The sequence below is a fragment of the Aphelocoma coerulescens genome, chromosome 26, assembly GCF_041296385.1.
Source record: "Aphelocoma coerulescens isolate FSJ_1873_10779 chromosome 26, UR_Acoe_1.0, whole genome shotgun sequence".
Lineage (NCBI taxonomy): Eukaryota > Metazoa > Chordata > Aves > Passeriformes > Corvidae > Aphelocoma > Aphelocoma coerulescens.
In genome coordinates this window covers 5,191,881-5,213,605 of record NC_091039.1, presented here as the reverse complement: position 1 = coordinate 5,213,605, position 21,725 = coordinate 5,191,881, and the positions used below count along the sequence as shown (strand labels likewise).

Genomic DNA, 21,725 nt, shown 5'->3' with positions numbered 1-21,725 from the left:
CCCATGTCCATGGGGGCTGGGGTGACACACCCACCTGTATCTCCAGCTGCTGTACCACTTGCATCTGGACTCGACACTGGGCCGTGCTTCGGTCATCAAGTGCATGTTCTGTGTTGAGGTGTCTGGGGAGGAGAGCACAGAGGCTTGGTTAGGCCTGGGCATGCCCAAACCTCAGCCCCCTCTGCTGGGGCCACACCTGGGATCAGTCCCGACCTGCAAATTGCTCAGGAATGCTCCGGCCCTGCTGCCCAAAGCGGGGTGAGCACAAGGGAAACTGAGGCACGGAGATGACTGAGCGAACCGGGCTGTGCCACCACCCCAAACCTGGGCTGGAGGGTGACTGAGACACTCAGCCCCTCTGCTGGGACCACACCTGGGATCAGCCCCGACCTGCAAATTGCTCAGGGATGCTGCAGCACTGCTGCCCAAAGCAGGAGGAGCAAGAGGGGAAACTGAGGCACAGAGATGACTGAGCAAACCAGGCTGTGCCACCACCCCAAACCCCGGCTGGAGGGCAGCTGAGACACTCAGCCCTACCCGTGGCAGCCCTGGGGTGTTTAGGAGCAGCCTCTGGCTGAGGGAAAGCCCATGGATTGTCCTGGAGCAGGCTGCTGGCAGGAGGTGCCAGGAGGACCTGAGGAGCAGGTTCCAGGACAAAGGCAGCGTTATGGGAGGGTGACTTGCACCCTCCAAGGAAAGCCCCGAAGGCAGAGGGTGGCATTTCCAGGCTGTTCCCCCTCCTGCCACCTCCCTGCCTCGTGTTTATGTTTAGGAAGCACCAGGACCTTTGGTCCTTGCTGCCCTCCCTCCTCCTCAGGGAGGGGAAGGGCTCCTGGTGGCAGGGTTGTCACTTGCTGCAGAGCCAGGGACATCCTGGCATCACCTCGCCCCCAAGCCCAGCAGAGCAGCAGCCTGGGGGCACAGCCCAGCCCCGAGGATGTCACAAGGCCAGGCCATGTCCTTGCTGGGGTGGGCACAAACTCAGGGGGGGTCTCACTGGAGGAGCAGGATGGGTTGGAGGGAATTCGGGGCAGTTTACCCTTGGAATACCCCAAAAGGTGACGCTGGGGGGTCCCAGAGGCCGTGTGCCAGGTGGTCCCCAGGACTAAGGCAGAGACACCCCAGGAGCAGACGCCTCAGGAGCCGCTCTCCAGGCTGGCTCCGGATGCGGAAAAGGCAGGAGCCTCACCCGGCCGCCTGCAAGAGCCTTCCAGCCCCAGCTTGCACGGACAAGTCAGGGAACCGGGCCCAGCTGCCAAACCCCTCCGTGAGCAATGCCCCAGAGCCCCAGCCCTGCTCCTCTCCCTGCACGGCACAGCCAGGGCACGGCTGCTTCTCCAGGGAAAAACAGCTACAGGAGCCAAGTGGGAATGAGGCCATTCCCACTGACCCTCACCCTGATCAACCACGGCTCCAAGGCCACGCTGCCCCCTCCCAGCCCAGCACAGACCACCCGAGCTGCTCCTCGGAGGGGCTGCTCAGAGGAGGCTCCAGGCTGGTGCCCGGACTCAAGGCAGGGTCCAGGGTCCAGCTGGGCTTGGCCTTTGGCAGCTGGAAGTTTTCTGTCTGTCTTTCCCACACCCTGACCCGTACCCACGTGGGCAGGGAGGGGACAGGAACCCTGGGGAAGGCTGCCCTTGTGCCTAGGGGGGCAGGAAGGTGGGACACAGGGACCCAGGCTGGCACAGCAGGGCTCTGCCAGCCCCGTGACCCAGCCCTGGGCATTCCCTGCCAGCTCCAGCTCCAGCCCCCAACCCGGAGCTGGCTCATCTGCCCTGTGCCACTCCAACATGCCCTGCCAGGCGGGAGGAGATGCCTTATCTGGGTTCACCCCATGACTCAGAGGCAGAGCAAGGAGGACACAGGAGGCTGAATCATCCTCTCACTCATCCCTGGGCTGCCTTTGCATCTCCTTGTCCTCCCGGGCAAGGCCTCTGCCCAGCTCCTTCCCTGGGAATGAGTGAGCTGGCACAGTCCAAGGGATGTTCCCACTGGAGCCAGCCCTCAGAGCGTGGCAGAGGACAGAGGATGAGTTTGGAAAACCCCAAAACCCGCCTGCCGCCGCGGAGCGCGGCGCTCGCCGAGCAGACAGCCGGGGAGGCGGGGGAAGGAGCCCGCCAGCCCGTCAGCTCCTTCTGATGTCTTTGCTAAAAATCCCGGCTACAAAGAGATCTAATTGCAAATGAACTAATTAAGTAAACCTCTGACGAAGCGTGAAAACAATTTGTTTGACCCTGACGCTAGCAGAGGGCTCTCCGACAGCAGAGTTAATCAGTCAGCGCCGGAGCCCACAAGCGGTGTCAGCGGTGCCATCTGCCATCTGCTGCCTCCCCCCGCGCCCCCCACCAGCGCTGCCAGCCCCCCTCGCCTGCTGCCAGCGCCTGCCCGGGCTCTGGCCTCCTCCAGATCATCCACTCATCCCATGGCTTGCCTTGGAAGTGCTCAGAAAGCTCATCCCCTTCCACCTGTGCTGTGGGCAGGGTCACCTTCCACTCCAAGCCAGCCTGGCCTTGGACACTTCCAAGGATGGGCCAACACCAGCAGCAACCCCTGCTGTGTGTTCTCCTTCTCCATGGGGTCACCCAACTCTGGTCAGACATTTTGGGTGGCCAAACCAACTCTCAGGATCTTCCCCTCCGCCAGCTCTGTTCTGTCCCAGCCTGAGACAGAAAAAGCTCCCCCAGAAAGGTGACACTTACTTGACAAACTGCCCCAAGTCCTCACAGAGGGTTTCGCAGCCAGGCCACTTGCACTCTCCGTGGCCGTAGAGCGGGTGGGAGCCGGGGGTCTCTTCGTGGGAAGAGCTGCACAGGAGGGAAAGGGGCCTTCAGATGGGGCAGCTGGGATGCTCCAGCATTCCCAGGCATGGGGACAGCCCTGGGGCACCCATGGGAGACCCCACAGCGATGATTCCCTGTCCTCTGGATGCAGCAAAACAATGCCAGGCCTCATTTGTGGGGTGGGCAGAAACCCCTCACCCCTCCCAGCCCTGTGGGCGATGGATCCCGGCCCCTTCCACCTGCCCAGGAATAAAAACACAAAGTGCCAGGGCCCGACCCGGCTCTACCTGTCCCTTCTCGGCGTGTGCATGGTGCTCTGTCCATTGGGCAGAGGGTGATGGGAAATGGGAGGCGAGACCTTGGCGGCCGAAAACGAGGTAGAGTTGGAGGTGTTGGTGGTGAGGTCAAGACCTTCCTGCTTAATGCTGTCCTCGACGGGCTGGGCGGCCGTGACCTCCTTCCAGAGCTGCTGGAGGTCCGAGGGGCAAACAGCTGTGGCACAGGAGAGTGACCAGCATCAGCAGGGACATGGGGCAGCAACCAGGGCACCCTCCCTGCTCCCTGACTCCCCAGATCTCACCCAGCACTGGGAAAGCATCACCTGGAGCTGGGTACAGCAAGGGGAGGCTGCACGGCCCCATTGGGAAACCCAAAACAAGGCACCTGCAGCACCCACAGAGCTGTTCCCAGATGGGAAGAGAGCCTGGCTTCCCAAATCTCGGCACCCTTCTGAGACAGGAGGAGGTGCCCCAAATCCTGGCACCCCTCTGCCAGAGGAAGAGCTGCCCCAACCCTGCACCCCTCTGCCACAGGTACCACAGGAACCCGCAGCCCAACCCCGCACGGCTCCGACCGCTGCCACCACCACCCCCCAAACTTTGGGGGCATCACAAAACCCAACACCACAGCCCCTCCCCAGCCCCCCTCACCCAGAGCCGGGCAAGCTGCAGCCCAGGACCCCCCCCAGGCCGGGCTCCTTACCTTGGGGCAGGGTCTGCAGGGGCACGGTGCCCTGCCCTGGCGGGAGGCTCACCAGGCCCTGGCGCTGCAGGTTTAACAGGTGCTGCTGCTGGAGCTGCTGCATCTGCAGGAGCTGCTGCTGGAAGGCCAGCTGCTTGTTCCCCAACGGCTGCCGAGACAAAAGGAGGGACAAATCCAAGCTTTATTCCCAGCCTGGCAGGGCAGGCGGGGGTTGGAGGCCGCGGTGAGGGGCGCTGGCAGCGAGGGGTGGCAGCGGCGGGGACACCGCGCCTGGCGGTGCCTCCATCCCGCTGCGGGGCCTGCTCGGCTCCCGGCTGAGCCGGACGGAGGCTTTGATCTATCGGAAGAGGAGGAGAAGGAAAGGGAAAAGGGGAAGGGAAAAATAAAGCGCTGGAAAGAAAGGGAGAGAGAGGAGCTGGGGGCTTGCTCGGAGCTGTGCCGGGAGGAACCTGCAAAGCCCGGCTGGGGGGGTCCCATGGGGGAGGCTCAGCTGTGGGGTCGGTGTAAAAAAAGGGGGTTCCCAGCAGGCAACAGGCACAGAACCCTCGGGTGAGGCAGAAAATGATCCCTGTTTGTCAAAAATGACCAGTATGAGCCTCTTCTTGGTGAGGGGCTGAAACTGGCGCCAGGGAGGGGGTGCCCAGTGCCAGTACTGGTGTCCCCACCCTGGCCACAGGCACCCCCCAAGTAGGTGACTCTCCCCTCACCCCCCGGAGCTGGCCAGGCTCTGACCAGCATCGCTGGCCCTAAACTAGTTAGGCAGGACGGGTCCCTGGGGAGGCACCGAGAAATCCATGAGAATTAAGTGAAGGGGAGAGAATTCAATTAGGGCTGGGGACAGGCAGCTGCTAATCCGAGCTGGCCGGGAGAGGGGAGCTGCCCCGGGGCTGCCCGGCCTCATTAGTGGGGCAGGCGGCTCCCTGACCCCGTGAACCTCCCCGAACCCCCCCGTTTGGGCAGACGGTGCCGGCGGGGAGTGAGGAGCCAGGCTGGGCCCTGCTGGGGCACATCCCCCCCTCGCTGCACTCTGCAGCCCCCAGACGAGTGTTTCCATGGCCGTGTCCTCGCTGAGGAGCACAAGAGCTCTGCAATCGGGATGTCCTTGTTTTGTGAGCATCGTGGGGATTCAGGTCCCCCAGGCACTGGGAATTCCAGGGAACTGGTGATCCCCGAGGCTGCATCAACAGGGAACAGCAGGCAGACTCTCTGTGGCAATCCCAGTCCATGACTGAGTTTGAGGCCAGCACTTGGGGTCCCACTGGGTGCAGGTGGATCCCTGAGGATGCTGTTGATGCTCAGCCTTGGCTTTGTGAATCAGAGGATGAGGAGGGGCTCTAAATCCCTCTCTGCAACATCAGGCATGACCATGAGTCCTGTCTAGGGCACAGAGTTTAATTCCAGTTTCTCAGCCGCACAGGGATGTGTGGACTCTCCCTGTCCTCTCTGCCTCTTGGCCACGGTGGAATTGCCTCCCCAGAGTCAGATCTGGATCCTCCCTGGCTCTGTCTCAGCTCTGCACCTCTGAGGCTTAAAGATTAAGGCACAAATTAAAGCAATTCCTGCTCAGTGAAGAGAAATCCCTGCGCTCGCCCTGACTCCTGAGCCACGAGGGCTCCAGGCCGTGGGATCAGCAGGATGGAGGGAAAAGGGCAGGACCAGGCTGCAGCCCGAGGGCTTTAACAGCAGCTTCTCTGTCCCCCAGGGTGTCCCCTCCCGCGAGGGGAAGCTCTGCCACCCTGTGGGATGGACACAACATCCTCACCCTGGTTAGAAACAGCAGCTGGGATGGGATGGGATGGGATGGGATGGGATGGGATGGGATGGGATGGGATGGGATTCTCCTCTTCCCGGCTCCACCACCACCCTCCCCAAGGGCTCTGGGGCAAGCCCGAGCTCTGCTCCAACACAGCCTCCTCCACATCACTTCCAGGCTGAGGAACTGGGAGTGGATGAAGTCAGGAGGATCCCTGGGCATGCTGCCTGCATTCCACAGCCCAGCTGGACTCTCCTAACCTGGCCTGGCCGGAGTCAGACCCTCAGAGCCCCGCGGGCAGCTCTGACCCACACGTGGCTCTGGCAGAGACGGTGTTGAACTCGGTGATAGATTAAACCTGCACCTCCACATGCCTCAAATCCATGTCCCTCCAGCTTCCCCAGACCAGGAACTGGAGAACCAGCCCCAGGAATTCAAACCCAGGCCAAACCAAGGCCTGATCCTGTGGGGGAGCCAATCTGCCATCCCTAGGGAACAACTGTGGCACCACAGACCTCAAAACCCCTGAGTGATGGGTGAAGAGCTGCAGAGCCATCCATCAGCCCACAGGCTCCAAGCCAAGGTTTCCCTGGACAAACCAGGGTGGGGAGAGCCTGGACGACAGCCCCAGCCTTCCCAAAATTCTCACACCCCAGTGATCCCCAGAAACCCCGTTCCTGTTGGAAAAGCCACTCCCAGAGGAGCTGGCTCTGTGTTGGGGCTGAATCCTGTGCTTGGCTCCCCCAGCTCATTCCCAGCTCATTCCCAGCCCATTCCCAGCCCATTCCCAGCTCATTCCCAGCTCATTCCCAGCCCATTCCCGGTGTGGGGCTGGGGGTCTGCAGCATCGCGGTGCATTAGACGCAGCTGAGTGGGTGCAGCTACCGGGGCAAGAGGCGCCGTCACTTTGATTTATGAGCACATCAGGAGGAGTTTGCGCCGTGACACGCGGGACTGACAGCGGCACTTCATTAAGCTGACACCGGGGTTAGGCGCCAGCAGCCCCCCCTCCCCACCCTGTCTGCCTCAGGAGAGGGACAACCCCCGCCCTCAGCAGCTTTGGGGACACATGGAGACCCTCCCAGGGGATATTGGGGTCTCTGCACCCCGATGCTGCTTGCACTGGGCTTGGAGGAGCCAAGCGTCCTGGGAAGAGTGGGATGGGAGACACCATGGCAAGGGGCTGCACCACAGCTCCTTGTTTCCCTCACATCCAGGGTGCTGCTGGAGGCTGGGGGCTCGCCCTCACACCCCAGCACAGGAAAATGCTCCAGGATGGATTGGGATGTGCCACAGCTCAGCCCCATCCTGGCGGGATGCATGGATTCATGGATCAGCTGCCTTGCTCTGCCCCTTCCTCATGCCCCCAGAGTGGTGCAGCACCCATGGACACGGAGCATCCCCACATCCTTAGGGACAGGATGCTGCTGACAGGCTCTTCCCACACATTTCCATCCTCTTTTCTGTCCTGCCCTTCTCCAGCAGCCGTGCTGCTGCCAGGGAGATCGGAGCTGCTCCTCCCGGAGATGCTGCCCCTGCTCTGGGGGAGATCGGAGCTGCTCCTCCCGGAGATGCTGCCCCTGCTCCGAGGCAGATCAGAGCCTTTCCTCCCAGAGATGCTGCCCCTGCTCCCGGGAAGATCGGAGCTGCTCCTCCCAGAGATGCTGCCCCTGCTCCCAGGGAGATCGGAGCTGCTCCTCCCGGAGATGCTGTCCCTGCTCTGGGGGAGATCGGAGCTGCTCCTCCCGGAGATGCTGCCCCTGCTCCCGAGGGGATTGGAGCCTTTCCTCCCAGAGATGCTGCCCCTGCTCCCAGGGAGATCAGAGCTGCTCCTCCCGGAGATGCTGCCCCTGCTCCCGGGGGGATCAGAGCTGCTCCTCCCAGAGATGCTGCCCCTCTTCCCGGGGAGATCAGAGCTGCTCCTCCCGGAGATGCTGTCCCTGCTCCCGGGGGGGATCGGAGCTGCTCCTCCCGGAGATGCTGCCCCTGCTCCCGAGGGGATTGGAGCTGCTCCTCCCGGAGATGCTGCCCCTCCTCCTGGCTCCTTCCCAGCGCCGTTCCCACCTGTGGGTCCTGCTCCAAGCTGCTGACTCACAGCAGCACCGAGAGCAGCCCTCGGAACTGGGCAGAGGGGAAGCAGAAGGTGCTGGGTTTACAGATCCTGCAGCAGGGCCGGAATTAAATCTGGCCATGGGTTTTCATGAAGGGCAGCTCTGTGGAGGCATCCCAGACACTCCAGCTCTTCCCTGAACTTCAGGAAAGCCACAGCATCGCCATTCCCAGCAGGCAAAGGCGAACACAGATTTTAGGAACACAGGCTACCCAAATTTTTTGGGTGAAACCAAAGCCCATCTGAGGAATTTGAGGAGAGGAAACACTGACATCCCCTCGCTGGGACCTCCTCGGTGCTTTTCCCAGCTGGAAAGCTGGACACACACCCCTCCAGCAGCATCCAACACCCCTTCCCTCCTTTCTCTTTCTTGTTGGATAAATTTCCCATCTCCTCTGTACCATTTAATTAAAAGTTAACACACGCTTTTTAAAGTGGAGCCCACTAAGCAAGCGCTTTGTTAGAGCTTAATTATATCCCTGCTCGGCGCTGCGAGAGAACATCTCCGGGGCCAGCAGGAAAGTCCTTGAGGAAGCTCACATCTCTGCCTCCCCCATTTCCCAGAGCTCCAGCAGCTCCTGGAGATGGCTCCGATAAACCTGACCCTGTAAACGCACCAACATCCCACAGCGAGACCCTGGCTGAGGCTGGAGCAGGTGACCCTGAGCCACCACAGCCACCCTGGTCCCCTGATGCCGACATGGCGTTGCCCTCGGGTGCCCCCTGTGCCACCCCAATGCACAGTCTGGGCTTAAAATCTTCCGTCTCTGCCAGAAAGCTGAGTTTTAAGTGCTGGGTGTCCATCAGGGTGCTGGATTTTGGGAGGGGTGATGGCCATGAACAGCCCCAGCACCTCTGCTTGCACCAGGGATGTGGAGTGAGTGGCCCAGGAGCACATCCCTCATCACTGGGAGCCCGTGGAGGGACACTCAGTGGAGGGGCAGTGATGCCAGATGTGGATTCTGCAAAAACACACTGCAAAAACGCCCCATGTGCAGCATTTGGGGAAAAAAGAGGGGTGAAAATATCCAAGGGAAAGGAAGGGAGTGGTGCTGTGCTGGCTGGGCTCTGTCCCCAGCCTTTGTGTGAGCAGCAGGTCCCCAAAACACAGCCACAACCCCTCAGGGGGCATCACTGTGCCCTCAGGGGCAAAACCTCGGTGTAAAGGGGGTTATACAGGATTGGTGCAATCACCGGGGCATAAAATGTGTCTCCACCAGGCACCCACCTGCCCAGCACGGGGCCCAGTGCTGCCAACATGGTCCTGGGGGTCTGAGAGCCCTGCCCACCTCAGAGTCTCCTGCTGGAAAAGCCCTGTGGTGGGATCACTGCTGTTTCCCACATTCCCTGCATGTTGGAGCCACCCTTCCCAGCAGGAAAAGCCCAGCTTTGGTTGCCACCTGACCAGCCCTGCCCACTTGCCAGGGCACAGCCAGGACTGGGCTGCCCAAGCTGAGAGCCTGGCAGGGCAAGGGCTCAGCTGCACCTCCTCTGATCTCGCCACGGGGGGATTTGGGGAGCCCTCGCTCTGTGCGGGGGGGCTGTGACCTGTCCCTGTCACCAGGGAGGGCCCGGTGGCCCCTCCAGTGCTGATACCCCACAGCCCACATCCCCCGGATGCAGCAGATCGCAGAGGGAGGAAGAGGAGGAGGAAAAGGAGGAAGAACAACAACTCCCAGTGACTGGACTGGCCACCCTGGCACCCCTAGAGCAGGATGTCCCCGTGTCCCATCCCTGTGGGCTCCCTGGGGTGCTGGTTCCCCTTTAATTTGCTGCCAGCTCTGCTGGCCCGGTGCCCTCCAGGTGAGCTCACCTCTTTGGGTTGCTGCTTTCCGGCTTGCTGCTGGGTCAACAGCTGCAGGTGAAGCTGCTCCTGTTGCTTCTTGTAGTATTCCTGCAGCTGGGAAGGGGAGAGAGCAACAGGATCAGCAGTGGAACCACCCCGACCCCACCTCACCGCCCTGTGCCCAGCACCAAGGCTCTGCCACAGCCATGCCAGCTCCTGGCACTGTGTCACCAGGGCAGGCTCCCTGTGTCACCTGGTGCAGGGTGGGATGGAAAGGACCCACCAGAGGAGCCAGAGCAGCAGAGGAACCCCATTCCCAAGGGCTCTGGATCCCCATGGCCCTTGAACCCCCCAAACACCACCGATGCCCACCCTGCTGTTTATTTTAATGCCAACCCGCTGCCCCTTGAGAGAAAAGCAGGCTGGGGTGTTCTGGCACATCCCAGAGCATTTCAGGGTGGGGAAACCCCAGTTTTGGCATGGTGGGACCCCAAAACACCCCTGGCAAGCACTGTGAGAGCCAGGGGGGTCCCAGCTGGGAAGGGCCAGGAGCAGCCACAACTGCTGGTCTGTGAGAGCTGGGGGTTCAGCCCTGCAGTCCAAACAGCCCCTCAAATCAAAGCAGAAGCATTTGCTGGGCCATAAAAGAGGGATAAACCCCCTGGATCCACGAGGAGCCACTGGAGAGGGTCCCAGTGTCCACAGACAGCGCTGGGACCTGACGGCATCGCCGCCAGCTCTCGCCCTGGCCCCTAAATAAACTGTGGGTGATGGATTTGCTGCATGCAGGGAGCGGGGAAAAGGCACGGGGAGGTCAGCAAGACCCCCCAGCCCCCTCCCAGCCTCGCAGGGGCTCAGGAATGTCCCTGTGGATGCCGGGAAGCCTTTATCAGCTCGGGGCTGCCAGCAGTGAGTCGCTGTTTGTGTCGGAGAACAGGTTTGGAGGGGCTGGGTGTTTACCCCCGAGCCAGCCCGAGCCAGGGCGCAGCGGCGTGGCCGCGCTGGGAGCAGGAACATTGGGTCAGGGGTGAGAGGTGTGATGTTTGGTTTGCTGCCGGTGGAGAATGTGAGCTATTCCGGCCTGGGTTGTTTAATTTGCAGTCAAACGTGTTTCTTTATCCGGCTCCAAAGAGGCTTGTGGAAGGACCCACCCAGGGTAGTGTTTACCCTTTGTTCTTTCCCTGGGGCCAACCTTGAATCCTTATCAGCCTGTTTGGAGTAAACAGGTACTGGAGGCAGGAGGAAGGGTGTGGAGGATGCTTGTGGGGTTTCTCCCTCTCTCCCAGGCGGAAGCTGTTTACCCAAGCAGACCTATTTTGTTTCGGAGTGGAAATATCTTTTTTTTTTTTTTTCCCTTCTCCTTTTTCTTCCCTCCCCATCCGACTAAAATCTCTGGGAAAGCCATGCAGGGCTATGAGAAACAAACCTCAGCTCTGGAGCTGGGCACAGGCACCTGCCCAAAGCCCAACAGTGGCCACAGGGGCTCTGCTCAGGGCACATCGAGCCAGGAGCATCCACCCTGATCCCGGCTTTTCCCAGGAGCTGGGCAGCCCCAAATCAGCCCTTGAGGAGGAATTTTCTGGATTTTAAAACCCTGGCTCAGGGTGGCAGCATCAGCACTGTCAGCACCTGCAGCTCTTTTCATCCCTGGACGTGCTGGGAATCCCAAAGGAAATATGTGGAGAGCAGAAGGAGGAAAGAACCCATTTCTCTGCCTCCAATAAATTCCAGCATTCCCAGACCCCAGAGGGAATTCCCTGGGCGGATTCAGCCCCGGTGCAGCGTTACCTGTTGCAGCATTATCGCCTGCTGCTGCTGCAGGAGGGCCTGGAGCTGGGGCGGGGAGAGGATCTGCTGCATCTGCTGTGGCGTGATCATCTGCGGGGACATCATGGCCACGGACACGGGGACCTGCGGCAGCAAGGACACGTCACCACTGCCAGCCCCGACCTGCAGAACTCGCCCCAAACACCAACAGCGCCTCTCCCAGAGCATCTCCACATCCCCCCTCCCTGTGTCACCTTTGGATGAAGCCCAGGTCCGTTCCCTGGGACGTGGCAATGTGGCAATGGCAGGGAGATGCCCCACGGTGCTGCTGGCACCAGGATGAAGCTTCCTGAACCATGAGCTCCCCTCCAAGCTGAGGGCTCTCCTTTAAATGCAGTTTACTGGGGGAACAGGACATCAAACCACAGCTCCCTCCCCTGCTGGGAGCATGGGAATGGTGGAGGGAAACACCAGGGAAGTGGGAAGATACCGATCACCCAAATAACCCTGCAGAGCAGAGCACCGAGGAAGAGGTTACGGGGTTCTCCACAGACACATCAAAGCTTTACCTCCAGCTGACACCAGTAACTCCCGTCACTCCCGTGCCAAGAGGAGGGAGGGCCGAGGGAACCTGCCAGCCCCTGCCTTTGGTTATCAAAACATGGATCCACACCCCCGGCACAGCTCCGGGGAAGGTGTCGGTGATGGATCCCAGCCCTGCTGGGTCCTGCCCAGGTGGAGCAATGCCCGGATGGAGCCATCAAGAGCTGCCTTGTGCCAGCTTTTCACCGATCCCACCGGCCCAAAGCTCTTCCCGAGGCTCTGGGCAGAGTTAGGGCCTCGCTGGAATTTAATGACCCTCCTGGATGCTCCCTTTTCCTGGAAAAGCAAGTAAGAATTGCTGGGCAGGAGCCACCAGCAGCCACAGGATCTTCCAGGGGATCCCAGGAAGAGGGAACAGCTCCCTGGTGTGTGGGATGAGGCAGAGCACAAGGCAGGCTCCAGCTGCAAGCCAAGGACCCGGTTCTGATCCAAACTAAACAACTCCTCATCCCAGGATCTCAGGAACTCAAAGAGCAGAAAAACCCAGCAAAGTCCCACTGAGAGCCTGGTTCCTGCCAGCCCCCCCATGCCCCCAGTCATGCTCAGACTGCCCAGTCTGGACCCCTTCCAGCCGCTCCAGTGAGGACGGGACCACAGGGCGGCCCTGTGCAGTCCCTCCCGTCCGTGGTGGGTGTCCAGCTGACCTTCAAGGGAGATTGCAGAGCCTTATCTATTTACTCAGGCATTCTGCTGCAGGGAGGTGTCGGACACGGGGCCAGCTCTGTTTGTCACCGACGTTTCCCCCTCCAGCCACCTCCGTGGAAGAGTTATTGATTAATTCCTCCGAGTTCCCACCCAAGGGCTGGAGCTCAGGAATGAGCCCCAGCGCCCTGCAAGGCTCCAGCACCCACCAGAGAGCCCCCGTGGCACCAGCACCCAGGGAGGAGCTGCTGGTTGGGCACCCAGGTGCTCACAGCCAGCTGTGCCAAGCCCTGGGTGAACATCTGGGCAGGAGGGGAAGCTGGCGAGGAGAGCGAGGTGCGCGCCCAGGAGCGCTGCTAATTTCCCTCTGCCAATTCATCAGCCGGCAGCGTGCTCGGAATGAGAGCCCCTAATTAATTGCTCCTCCACATCCCCCATAGCCCGGGCGGGCTCCCCACCCCCTCCCGCGGCCCCTCGAACACGTTTGCTGGCATTTTCAAATCGGAGGCATCCTAATTACCGGAGAGTTATAACACCTTCCATTTCTCGCCCAGCGGACTGACACCCTGTCAAGAGCAAAGAGAATTGCCAGAGGTTTTGACAACACTAATTGCCCCTATAATCTAAAAACACAAAGGAGAGGCGATTAGTCGAGAGGGCCCCAGCTCTCGATCCGACACGAGGTTTTCACAATGTTACAAGAAAACAAAAGTGACGCTTTTTAGAGTTTGATGGCTGCTAACAAAAGCAGAATTATATTTTCATACAACCTTTGTCTGCATTAAATGGCTTTTTTTTTTCTCCCCCCCCCACCCTCCAGCGCTCGGATGTGGAGCTGACACGGAGAAATGGTGGTGGATCTGTGTGGGGGTGAGGTGAGAATGGGGTGAGCTTGAGAGGGGCACCCGGGCTCTGCTGCTTCCTTGATTCCCGTGAAAAATTTCCCTACAGCATGGAAAATGCTCCTCTCCCAGTTAAGGTTTCCAGGGAAAGCAGGAACTTTTAGTAAAAGAGGAAATTCCCACTTCCAGTCAGTTTTGCTCCTGTTCATCCCACACCCTGGTGCTGGGAATGTTCCAGTGCTGCCTTGACCCCAGTGGGGGCCAGCAAACCCCAGTGCTGGGGGTTCTCTGTCCCAAGCTCTGGTGACAGTGCCAGCTGCCTCTGTTGGGGACAGGGAGAGCTGCTGCTCCAAGAAAACAAAATGGGGATGGAAATGGGGTTGGAAATGTCCATCTCAACCTGCCAAAAAGCCCCACAGGGGCACACCCCAAAAGGGTGACAGCACAGCAAGGCCTTGGGACACCCCACACCTGCAGCCACAGCAGCGGAGTGCAAGATTCCCCATGGCAGGGAGCGAGGCCAGCCTGGCATCCCTGGATAACAGCAGGATCCGGGCAGCAACTGCCTCAAAATCTGGGATGCCTGTGGTCAACAACGTGAGAGCTGAATGGTGCTGGGCAGAGCAGCACAGGGGCTGTGAGGGATGAGTGTCACTGCTGCACACAGAGCAGCACCGGGGCTGTGAGGGGTGAGTGTCACCCCATGGCACCAGAGCAGCACCGGGGCTGTGAGGGGTGAGTGTCACTGCTGCACACAGAGCAGGACAGGGGCTGTGAGGGGTGAGTGTCACCCCATGGCACCAGAGCAGCACAGGGGCTGTGAGGGGTGAGTGTCACCCAGAGCAGCACAGGGGCTGTGAGGGATGAGTGTCACCCCATGGCACCAGAGCAGCACCGGGGCTGTGAGGGGTGAGTGTCACCCTATGGCACCAGAGCAGCACCGGGGCTGTGAGGGGTGAGTGTCACCCAGAGCAGCACAGGGCCTGTGAGGGGTGAGTGTCACCCAGAGCAGGACAGGGGCTGTAAGGGGTGAGTGTCACCCCATGACACCAGAGCAGCACCGGGGCTGTGAGGGGTGAGTGTCACTGCTGCACACAGAGCAGGACAGGGGCTGTAAGGGGTGAGTGTCACCCAGCTGCCACCACCCCCAGGCACTGGAGCAGCCGGGAAATGTCCTCTCAGCCAGCACATCCCTCGGGAAGCAGGTCCCGGCAGCAGCCCCGGAGCAGCAGCAGCAGCAGCAGCAGCAGCGGCTGGGGACCAGCCCGACGCGTCACGAGCTGGCATCTGCCAGACACCGAGTCAGGAAGGGTTTGACTCACGCCTTGGCCGGCTGCCACCCCACAGAAACTGCTTACTAACAGCTCCGGCTGCTCCCAGAAACACCCGGCGCTGCTCCGGCCGGCCAGCGGCATCTCCAGGGGCTGCTTTTCCAGCCGGGCCCGGCTACAATCCCTGCGTGCCAAAGGACGGGGCGGGAGCAGCAGGCGGTGGGTGGAAAAGCAGGCAGGTATTCCAGGGAATATTCCCTCCCTGAGCCAAAGCTGGCTGAGGGAAGCAGGACTTGGCTGTGTGGAACGAGGCAGGATGGAGAGCGAGGCTCTTGAGAAATTTTTCCTGGATTTTTTTTTGGGGGGTTGTTTTTACGGGAAGCGGATTGAACTCCCAGGCGCGAGGCGGAGCGGGGAAAGCCGCGGCCTGGCGGCCTTGGCTCGCAGCGCCGCGGGGTTGTTGTCAGAGGGACGGTGCCCTCCTGACCCCGGGGACAGCTGGCTTGGCACGGCCTGGGGACATCCTCCCTCAGCCTCCAACCATCCCTGCTGCGGCCGCCACCTCCCGCCGTGCCGTCACCCAGGCCGGGAGGTCACCGCAGGAGCCACCGCGTCCCCAAGGGCCGCACGTCACCGCGGCTACGGGAAGGGGCAGCTCGTGGTCCACGCCTCAGCCACACAGCCCAGAACTCATCCCCCCGTCTCTGCTGGCTCTGGGATCAGCGGGATGAGGCACCCCTCTCTCTCCAGAGGGTGCTCCGGGCTGCCCATCCCTGCTCTGATCCAGTCCTGGGGTTTAACTCCCAATTAGAAACATCAAAACCCACATTTGTGCTGTTTTTCCTAATTAACCACTCTTTTCAAATCCAAACCCAACAGAAACAAACCGAGGAGGCTGGGAATAGAAAGGGGGAAACAACCACCGAGAGCAGCTTCGAGTTGTGCTGTTTTAGGGGCAGGGGATGAGCAAACCCCACCCCAGAGCACCCAATCCTCGCAGGAGAAGAGCAACTCCAGCCCCCCAGGCACATCCCAGCCTCCCTTCCTGCACTCAGCATCCCTGGGTGAGCGCCAAGATCCAGCTGGCTCAGACAGCCTGGGAATGCTCCCCGTGCCAGGCAGTGATGCCACTGACACTGAGGTGACCCCAGCCATGGCTTATAAACCCTGAGGGGTGGCACAGGGCCACCCAAACGCTGCTGTGCCCCTTCTGGACCTCACCGGGGAGGGATGGGACAATGCACTAAAGTCTACCCAGGTTCAGAGGAGAAATGAAGCTCAGCTCCACGTGCCAGGCTGGGTTTTGAGGCTGTGGGTGCTTTTAAGAACAATTTTAGGAACACTCTGAACAGCCCCAGCACCAAAGGCTCGAGTGCCCTGGGTGGGGTGGCAGCAGGGTGGGCAGGTGAGGGGACACCAGCGTGGAGGACACCAGGCCCTGATGTTCAGCTTCACGTAAAGAAAAGGAGGAATCAATCCCCAGCATGTTCAGCCCAACGTGTACCCTCGTTAGTGCATCCTCATTAGTGCATCCTCGTTAGCACAGCCTTCCCGCTGGGGAGGCCCCAATCACACCTGGCTGGGCTCCAGTCAGTGGCAGCAGAGGCGACAGTGCTGAGACCCCTCCTCAGCGAGCCCCTGTTCCCCAGCACCACCTGGGCAGGGTGCCCACGTGCCCATGGAGTGCTGGCACAGCTCTCACACCGATGAATCTGCAGGGATTGAAGTGACTTTGCCCCTCTGTGAACCCAAAATGCCAATCCCAGAGTGGCACGGTGGCAGTGGCTCTGGGCTGGCAGAGCTGTTTTAAGGGCAGTTCCTGCTGCTGTCCCTTGTGCCCAAAGCCACTGTGGGTGTTTAATTTTATTAATTGGATTGTGGCACTGGAGCAGCAGAAAGCTCTAGTCACCAGCCAGGTTTGGGTGGAGCCAAGTGCAGGATCCCACCCAGAATCAATCCAGGAACGTGTCCAGATGGATTTGATGGTGATCCAGGAGGTGCTCAGCACCTCACACAAGCAACCACCATGAAATCTGATCGTTTTTAGGGGTGTTTGCCGAGAAAAAGTGATGAGTTTCTTCAAGTTTTTTACAGGGATGAAGGTGTTTCACTGGGAATCACAGAAAAAGAGGGAAAACCCAGTAGGAATGGATAAAATACACTTGTGAAACACACAGGCACAAGAGAGCCATGCCCAGCACTGGGGACTTTGGGAAGGAGCAGGGGGATGGACAGGGATGCTCCAAGTTCAGATGGAAAAACGTCGGCACGAGCCCAGACGGATGGGCTGCTGGATTTCTTTTCCCGGAGAGGGAACGCAGAAGGGCTGGTATTGATCTGTCTTCATTACCCATTTCACTCAAGTTTCAAATCAACAAAATACACTTTTCCGCTCCGCTGCCCTCCCCGCTGCAGCAGACAAAAGAAAAGCAATTTCCCGCAGTTTGCTCCAAACTCCTCTCCTCCCTTCCCCGGGCGCCCTCCTGCCCCTCTCCCCTTCCAGCCAGTTGATCCCAACAGAGGCTGGGAGACTCCCAGCTCCAAGGGCACCCAAAGAAGGCACCCAAAGAAGGCACCCAAAGAAGGCACCCTGTGCTTCCCAGGTGCCTCCAAGCCAGCACTGACAACTCAAGGTGCTGCCTTCCCAACACCTCCTTCCGTGGGCTTTGCTGGATCCCAGCAGGATCCCAGTGGGATCTGCTGCTCCCACCATCCCAGGATGGCAATGCCCTGTGAACCATCAACACCAAAAGCCCCCAAAAGCAACATTTTGCCAGTGCCCCACCAAGTTTCCCAGAGTTTTAAAGTTGTAAAGAAATAAACCTATTTTTCAAGGTTTTAGAACACCCAAAAGTGGGGGTTTTGGGTTTTTTTCTTTCCTGCAGCTGTAACTGGAGTGACAACATGAGACTCTCCACACACACCTCCAGGCATCTGTGGGAAGAGGATCCCTACTCCAAAAAAAGCCCCAATCCAAGTTGCTGCTGAGCCCAGCAGCTCCCTGGTTGTCTGGAAGCGCAGGCCGTCGGGAATGTCATTAATATTCCCACTGGTTTCGTGCCCCAAAAATGTCCTGTCCCCATCAGTGGGGTGACAAGGAGAGTGCACAGCGTGGGCAAGCACAGGGGGTCTCCTGCTCTCCCTGCCAACACCGGGACCCTCCTGCTCATTCCTGTGGGATTGGGGGCCAGGAGCCGCCCAGAGACAAAATCCCCATGGATGTGGAAATCCATTCCCCAGCTGGGAGGGGCCGCACATCCACAGGCAGGGACCCAGGCTGGCACCCCAAGGACGCCCCAATTCCCAACCATTTCCATCCTGCCTTGCTTCCTGCTGCCTCCCCAGCCAAGGAGGGCTGCGCTGGGACTCAGCCTTCCTCCTCCTCCTCCTGCTGCAGCCGTCCTGGCCAGTCTCATCCACACCACTGTGCCTTAGATAAACTTCCTTTCAAAGGAGTCTGCTTAATCCCCTATCTCCCCTCGGTCAGATCCCGCTCCAGCTGCCGGCGGGGCCGCGGGGGGAGGAATTGCCGGGCGCTGCTGAGTTATGAGCTATTTCTGACTCACGTCTACAACTTTCACAAGTCCTTTTTGCAACACAGAGAGAGAAAAAAGGGAGGAGGGGAGGGAGGGAGAGAGAGAGAGAGAGAGAGGAAGGAGATCCAGTTCGCTCCGGCAAAAGCCGCTGGCCAGATGGGCAGGCAGGGAGGGGAGGCTGGGGAGCAGCAGGGAAGGGGAGGACGGGATGTTCGGCTGCATCCAGCCGGGAATACCAGGGAGAGCCAGGAGGGAAAAGCAGGAGGAGGAGGAGGAGGAGGAGGAGTGCAGGGACACACAGCCACGGAGGGGAGCGAGGCGCCGGTTACCGGAATCTGACTTCACCCTCGCCGCCTTTGTCCTCTGCAGACATTTTCCATGCAGTGACTGCATTTCCTTCCTGCCGGCACCGCTGGAAAAAGCCGCCTGTTTGTGCCGTAGGAGCCCTGACTAATTCCCACTGTTCCCACCCAGCTGCTGCTTCCCAGCCCGGCGGGTTCTGGGCTCTCCTGATCCCTGGCATTTGCTGTTGGATGGCTCAGCCATGTCCTGGCTCTCCAAGCCAGGAGAGGATCCCAGGATTGCCCATCCCAGCCCGGCTCCTGCTGCCCACCCGCTGCCACCCGGCTCAGCCTGGCATAGGCAGGACCTCCAGCTCTGAGAGCGCTTGTGCTAATTACTTTCCTTTGTTAATTAAACCCACGTGGTTCTAATAAGGTAACCTGCTGTTCTCCGATAAATTTAATTAGCCTGAAGGGAGAGCCCCTCCACACAGCTATTTAAATTGTCACTTCCCATTGCCTGGGCTTTACTTCTCTCTGCCTCCTCCTCTCTCCAGGTTTCACCCCTCTCCTGCCCATTTTCTGCCCCTTTCCTTTGGCACAGGAGGGGTGTAAAGGGGAGGTTCCCATCCCTACAGGAGCAGGATGTGCCCACCCAAACCCTGGTTTCATGCCAGTGCCACAAATCCCCATCCCAGCTGGGCCTCTGTCCCATTCTGGAGGACCCGCCTTGACTCCAGTCCCAAAGGATTTTTTCCCTTCTCCAGCCCTGTGCCACCCTCACAGCACCCACCATCGATCCTGGGATGCTCCAACCTTGGGAAACTCTGTGTCTTCCTGTCCCAAAACGTGGTGACACACAGTGACCTCCCCATCCCAACCCTTTCCCCTTTCCCACACACAAAAAAATCCTCCCAAGAAAGAAACCTCTGGAGCTTTCCAAAGCATTTAATTCCTGGAGTGCTCCAACCATGGAGGTGACAGGGGTTTGCACTGTCCCACAGCTGTGGCCCAGCCCTTCCCGGGGAGGGGGTGACAGGGGACACTCGCACGCCCTCGGGGCTCACCTGCACCGCCGGCTGCTTGCCCTCGTTGCTGCTGGGGGAGCTGAGCCCCGTGGCCTGCTGCAGCAGGAACTGCCGAGCCACCTGGAGAGCCTGCAAGAGAGACACAGGGGTGGGCACGAGGAAGGCCACCCTCCTCCTCCTCCTCCTCCTTCTCCTCCTCCTCCTACTCCAGCTCCTCCATGGATTTCATTCCCGGGATGGGTTTGATGCACAAAGGGGGTGGTGCTCCCCAATGCTCCCCCTGCCACACCAGTTTGACCAGCACATCCCATTAGTGACCACCACTCTCCCAGCCCCCATGGCGACAATCCTGTCCTCTTCCAAAAATCCCCACCAGGTCCAGCATTCCCGTGGCACAAGGGTCATTCCCAAACCCCAGCCCTGGCACAGCCACCCAAAGCTCTGGCTACTGGTTGATTCATTCCAGAGCCACCACCAGGTTCCTGCTGCTGCTGCTGTCCCTTGTGCCCAAAGCCACTGTGAGTGTTTAATTTTATTAATTGGATTATCTGGAGAAAGCTCCAGTCACCAGCCAGGTTTGGGTGGAGCCAAGGATCCCACCCAGAATCAATCCAGGAATGTGTCCAGATGGATTTGATGGTGCTCAGCACCTCACACAAGCGACCACCATGAAATCTGATCGTTTTTAGGGGTGTTTGCCGAGAAAAAGTGATGAGTTTCTTCAAGTTTTTTACAGGGATGAAGGTGTTTCACTGAGAATCACAGAAAAAGAGGGAAAACCCAGTAGGAATGGATAAAATGCACTTGTGAAACACACAGGCACAAGAGAGCCATGCCCAACACGGGACAGCTGAAGAAAAGAGGGGGAATTAAGGAAAATCCTGTGAAGAGACAAGGGGGAGAGAGGAGCAAGTGTGAGCTGAGAAAAGGAGCTTGGGAGCCAGGAGAGGAATAAAGCTCTAAGGAAAACAACCCACTGCTCCCAGACCTGTTTGCTCCTTATTTCTGCTTTTCAAGGATTCCTTTCTGGGTTTCTTTCTGGCATTTTTCTAAACAATCTCCACCCCTCCTTCCTCCCTTCCCAAATCCCCTGGTAGCTCAGCACACGCCTCACCTGTTGATCCAAACCAAGGAGCACCCACAAAACCCCAACCCAGAGCCCCATGTCAAATGGAGCATCCATGAAAAGTCATTCCCTGCATTTTAGATCCCATTTTAGGTTCCCTCTGTGCTCCTCTGCACAGGGAATTCTTGGAAAGAGCACACGAAAAGCAGAGGATGCCCCAGCTGTGCCACAGCTTTGTTGTGGTGGAAAATCCACCTGACCTGCTCTGTGCAGGTGGACAGGCACTTCCAGGGCACTTGGAAAATGGGAGAGGATTTCCAGTTGGAGGCTGAGAGCAAAGGGTTTAACAGAGTCAGCCTTACTTTATTAAAAAATTGTAAATTCATAGCAGAGGGCCCAAACCCAACACCCCAGACACAGCACTGGGCACCCTCGGCTGTGTTTGTCACCATCACGTGAACCAGACAGCCCCAAGAAAATCAAAACCTGAGGAATTTTATAAGCAAATGGATCCTAATTCCCTATTCCTGTGCTGAATTACCAGAGCTGCATCCCAGGATTGCCCCCAACACAGGGAGGCTGCTGCATCCCAGGATTGTGCACCCAGAGCTACCCCATGGCCACCGAGCACCCCCAAACCCACCCAACCAATAACTCCCAAACTCCCTTCATCCAAACAATTAAAAACTGAGATCCTTGAGGACAAACACAGCAATTCAGCACCGGGAATCACTGATGGAACAGTCCCGTGGTCCGGATCCCGGAGCCGCCTCAGCCCCGGCGTTTCTCCACAGGCATTTTATTTCCCTGTTATTACCAGGGATAGATGTGCATCGGTAATGCGAGCACAAAAACCCTGTGACAGTTATGACAGCTCAAGGTCTGATATTTTAATTACTTTTGGAAATGAAAACAGTAATTCCAGTTAAAAGCCAAGCCGGAGGAATCCACTCGGTGGCGGCTCAGCACCAGGCCCGAGGCACTCACAGGATGGGTACTGGAGCATCCCACATCCACACAGCAAATCCTTGAGCTTGAGCTGCTTTTCCAAGTGTCTTTCAGCAGAGTTTTCCACGGATTTGGCTTCTCCATGTGCAATTCCTGACATGTTTGCAAGGACCAACTAGCAGAGGAGACCTGGCGAGGGCAGGCCCCTACCCCAGCCCGGTAAAAATCAGCACAGCAGAGATGGAAAACACAAGGGGAAAAGTCTCAGGAACAGAATTCCAGCTGACAAAAAGTGCTGCACAGGACTTCTCCTGGAATTTCTCTTCCCAAA

General features: G+C 59.0%; 1 protein-coding gene across 3 annotated transcripts in view; it reads right to left on the bottom strand.

Moving 5' to 3' along the window:
• The window catches only part of FOXP4 (forkhead box P4), a 58,004-nt gene that overhangs the window by 10,750 nt on the left and 25,529 nt on the right, over positions 1–21,725 (bottom strand). For all 3 annotated transcript variants that reach the window (XM_068995883.1, XM_068995886.1, XM_068995884.1), the window contains exons 3-9: positions 19,420–19,509; positions 11,199–11,321; positions 9,438–9,524; positions 3,762–3,909; positions 3,068–3,272; positions 2,700–2,804; positions 35–122 (exon numbers count right to left, since the gene is read on the bottom strand). In XM_068995883.1, the coding sequence (XP_068851984.1) occupies positions 35–122; positions 2,700–2,804; positions 3,068–3,272; positions 3,762–3,909; positions 9,438–9,524; positions 11,199–11,321; positions 19,420–19,509 (846 nt within the window). The remainder of the gene's footprint in view (positions 1–34; positions 123–2,699; positions 2,805–3,067; positions 3,273–3,761; positions 3,910–9,437; positions 9,525–11,198; positions 11,322–19,419; positions 19,510–21,725) is intronic.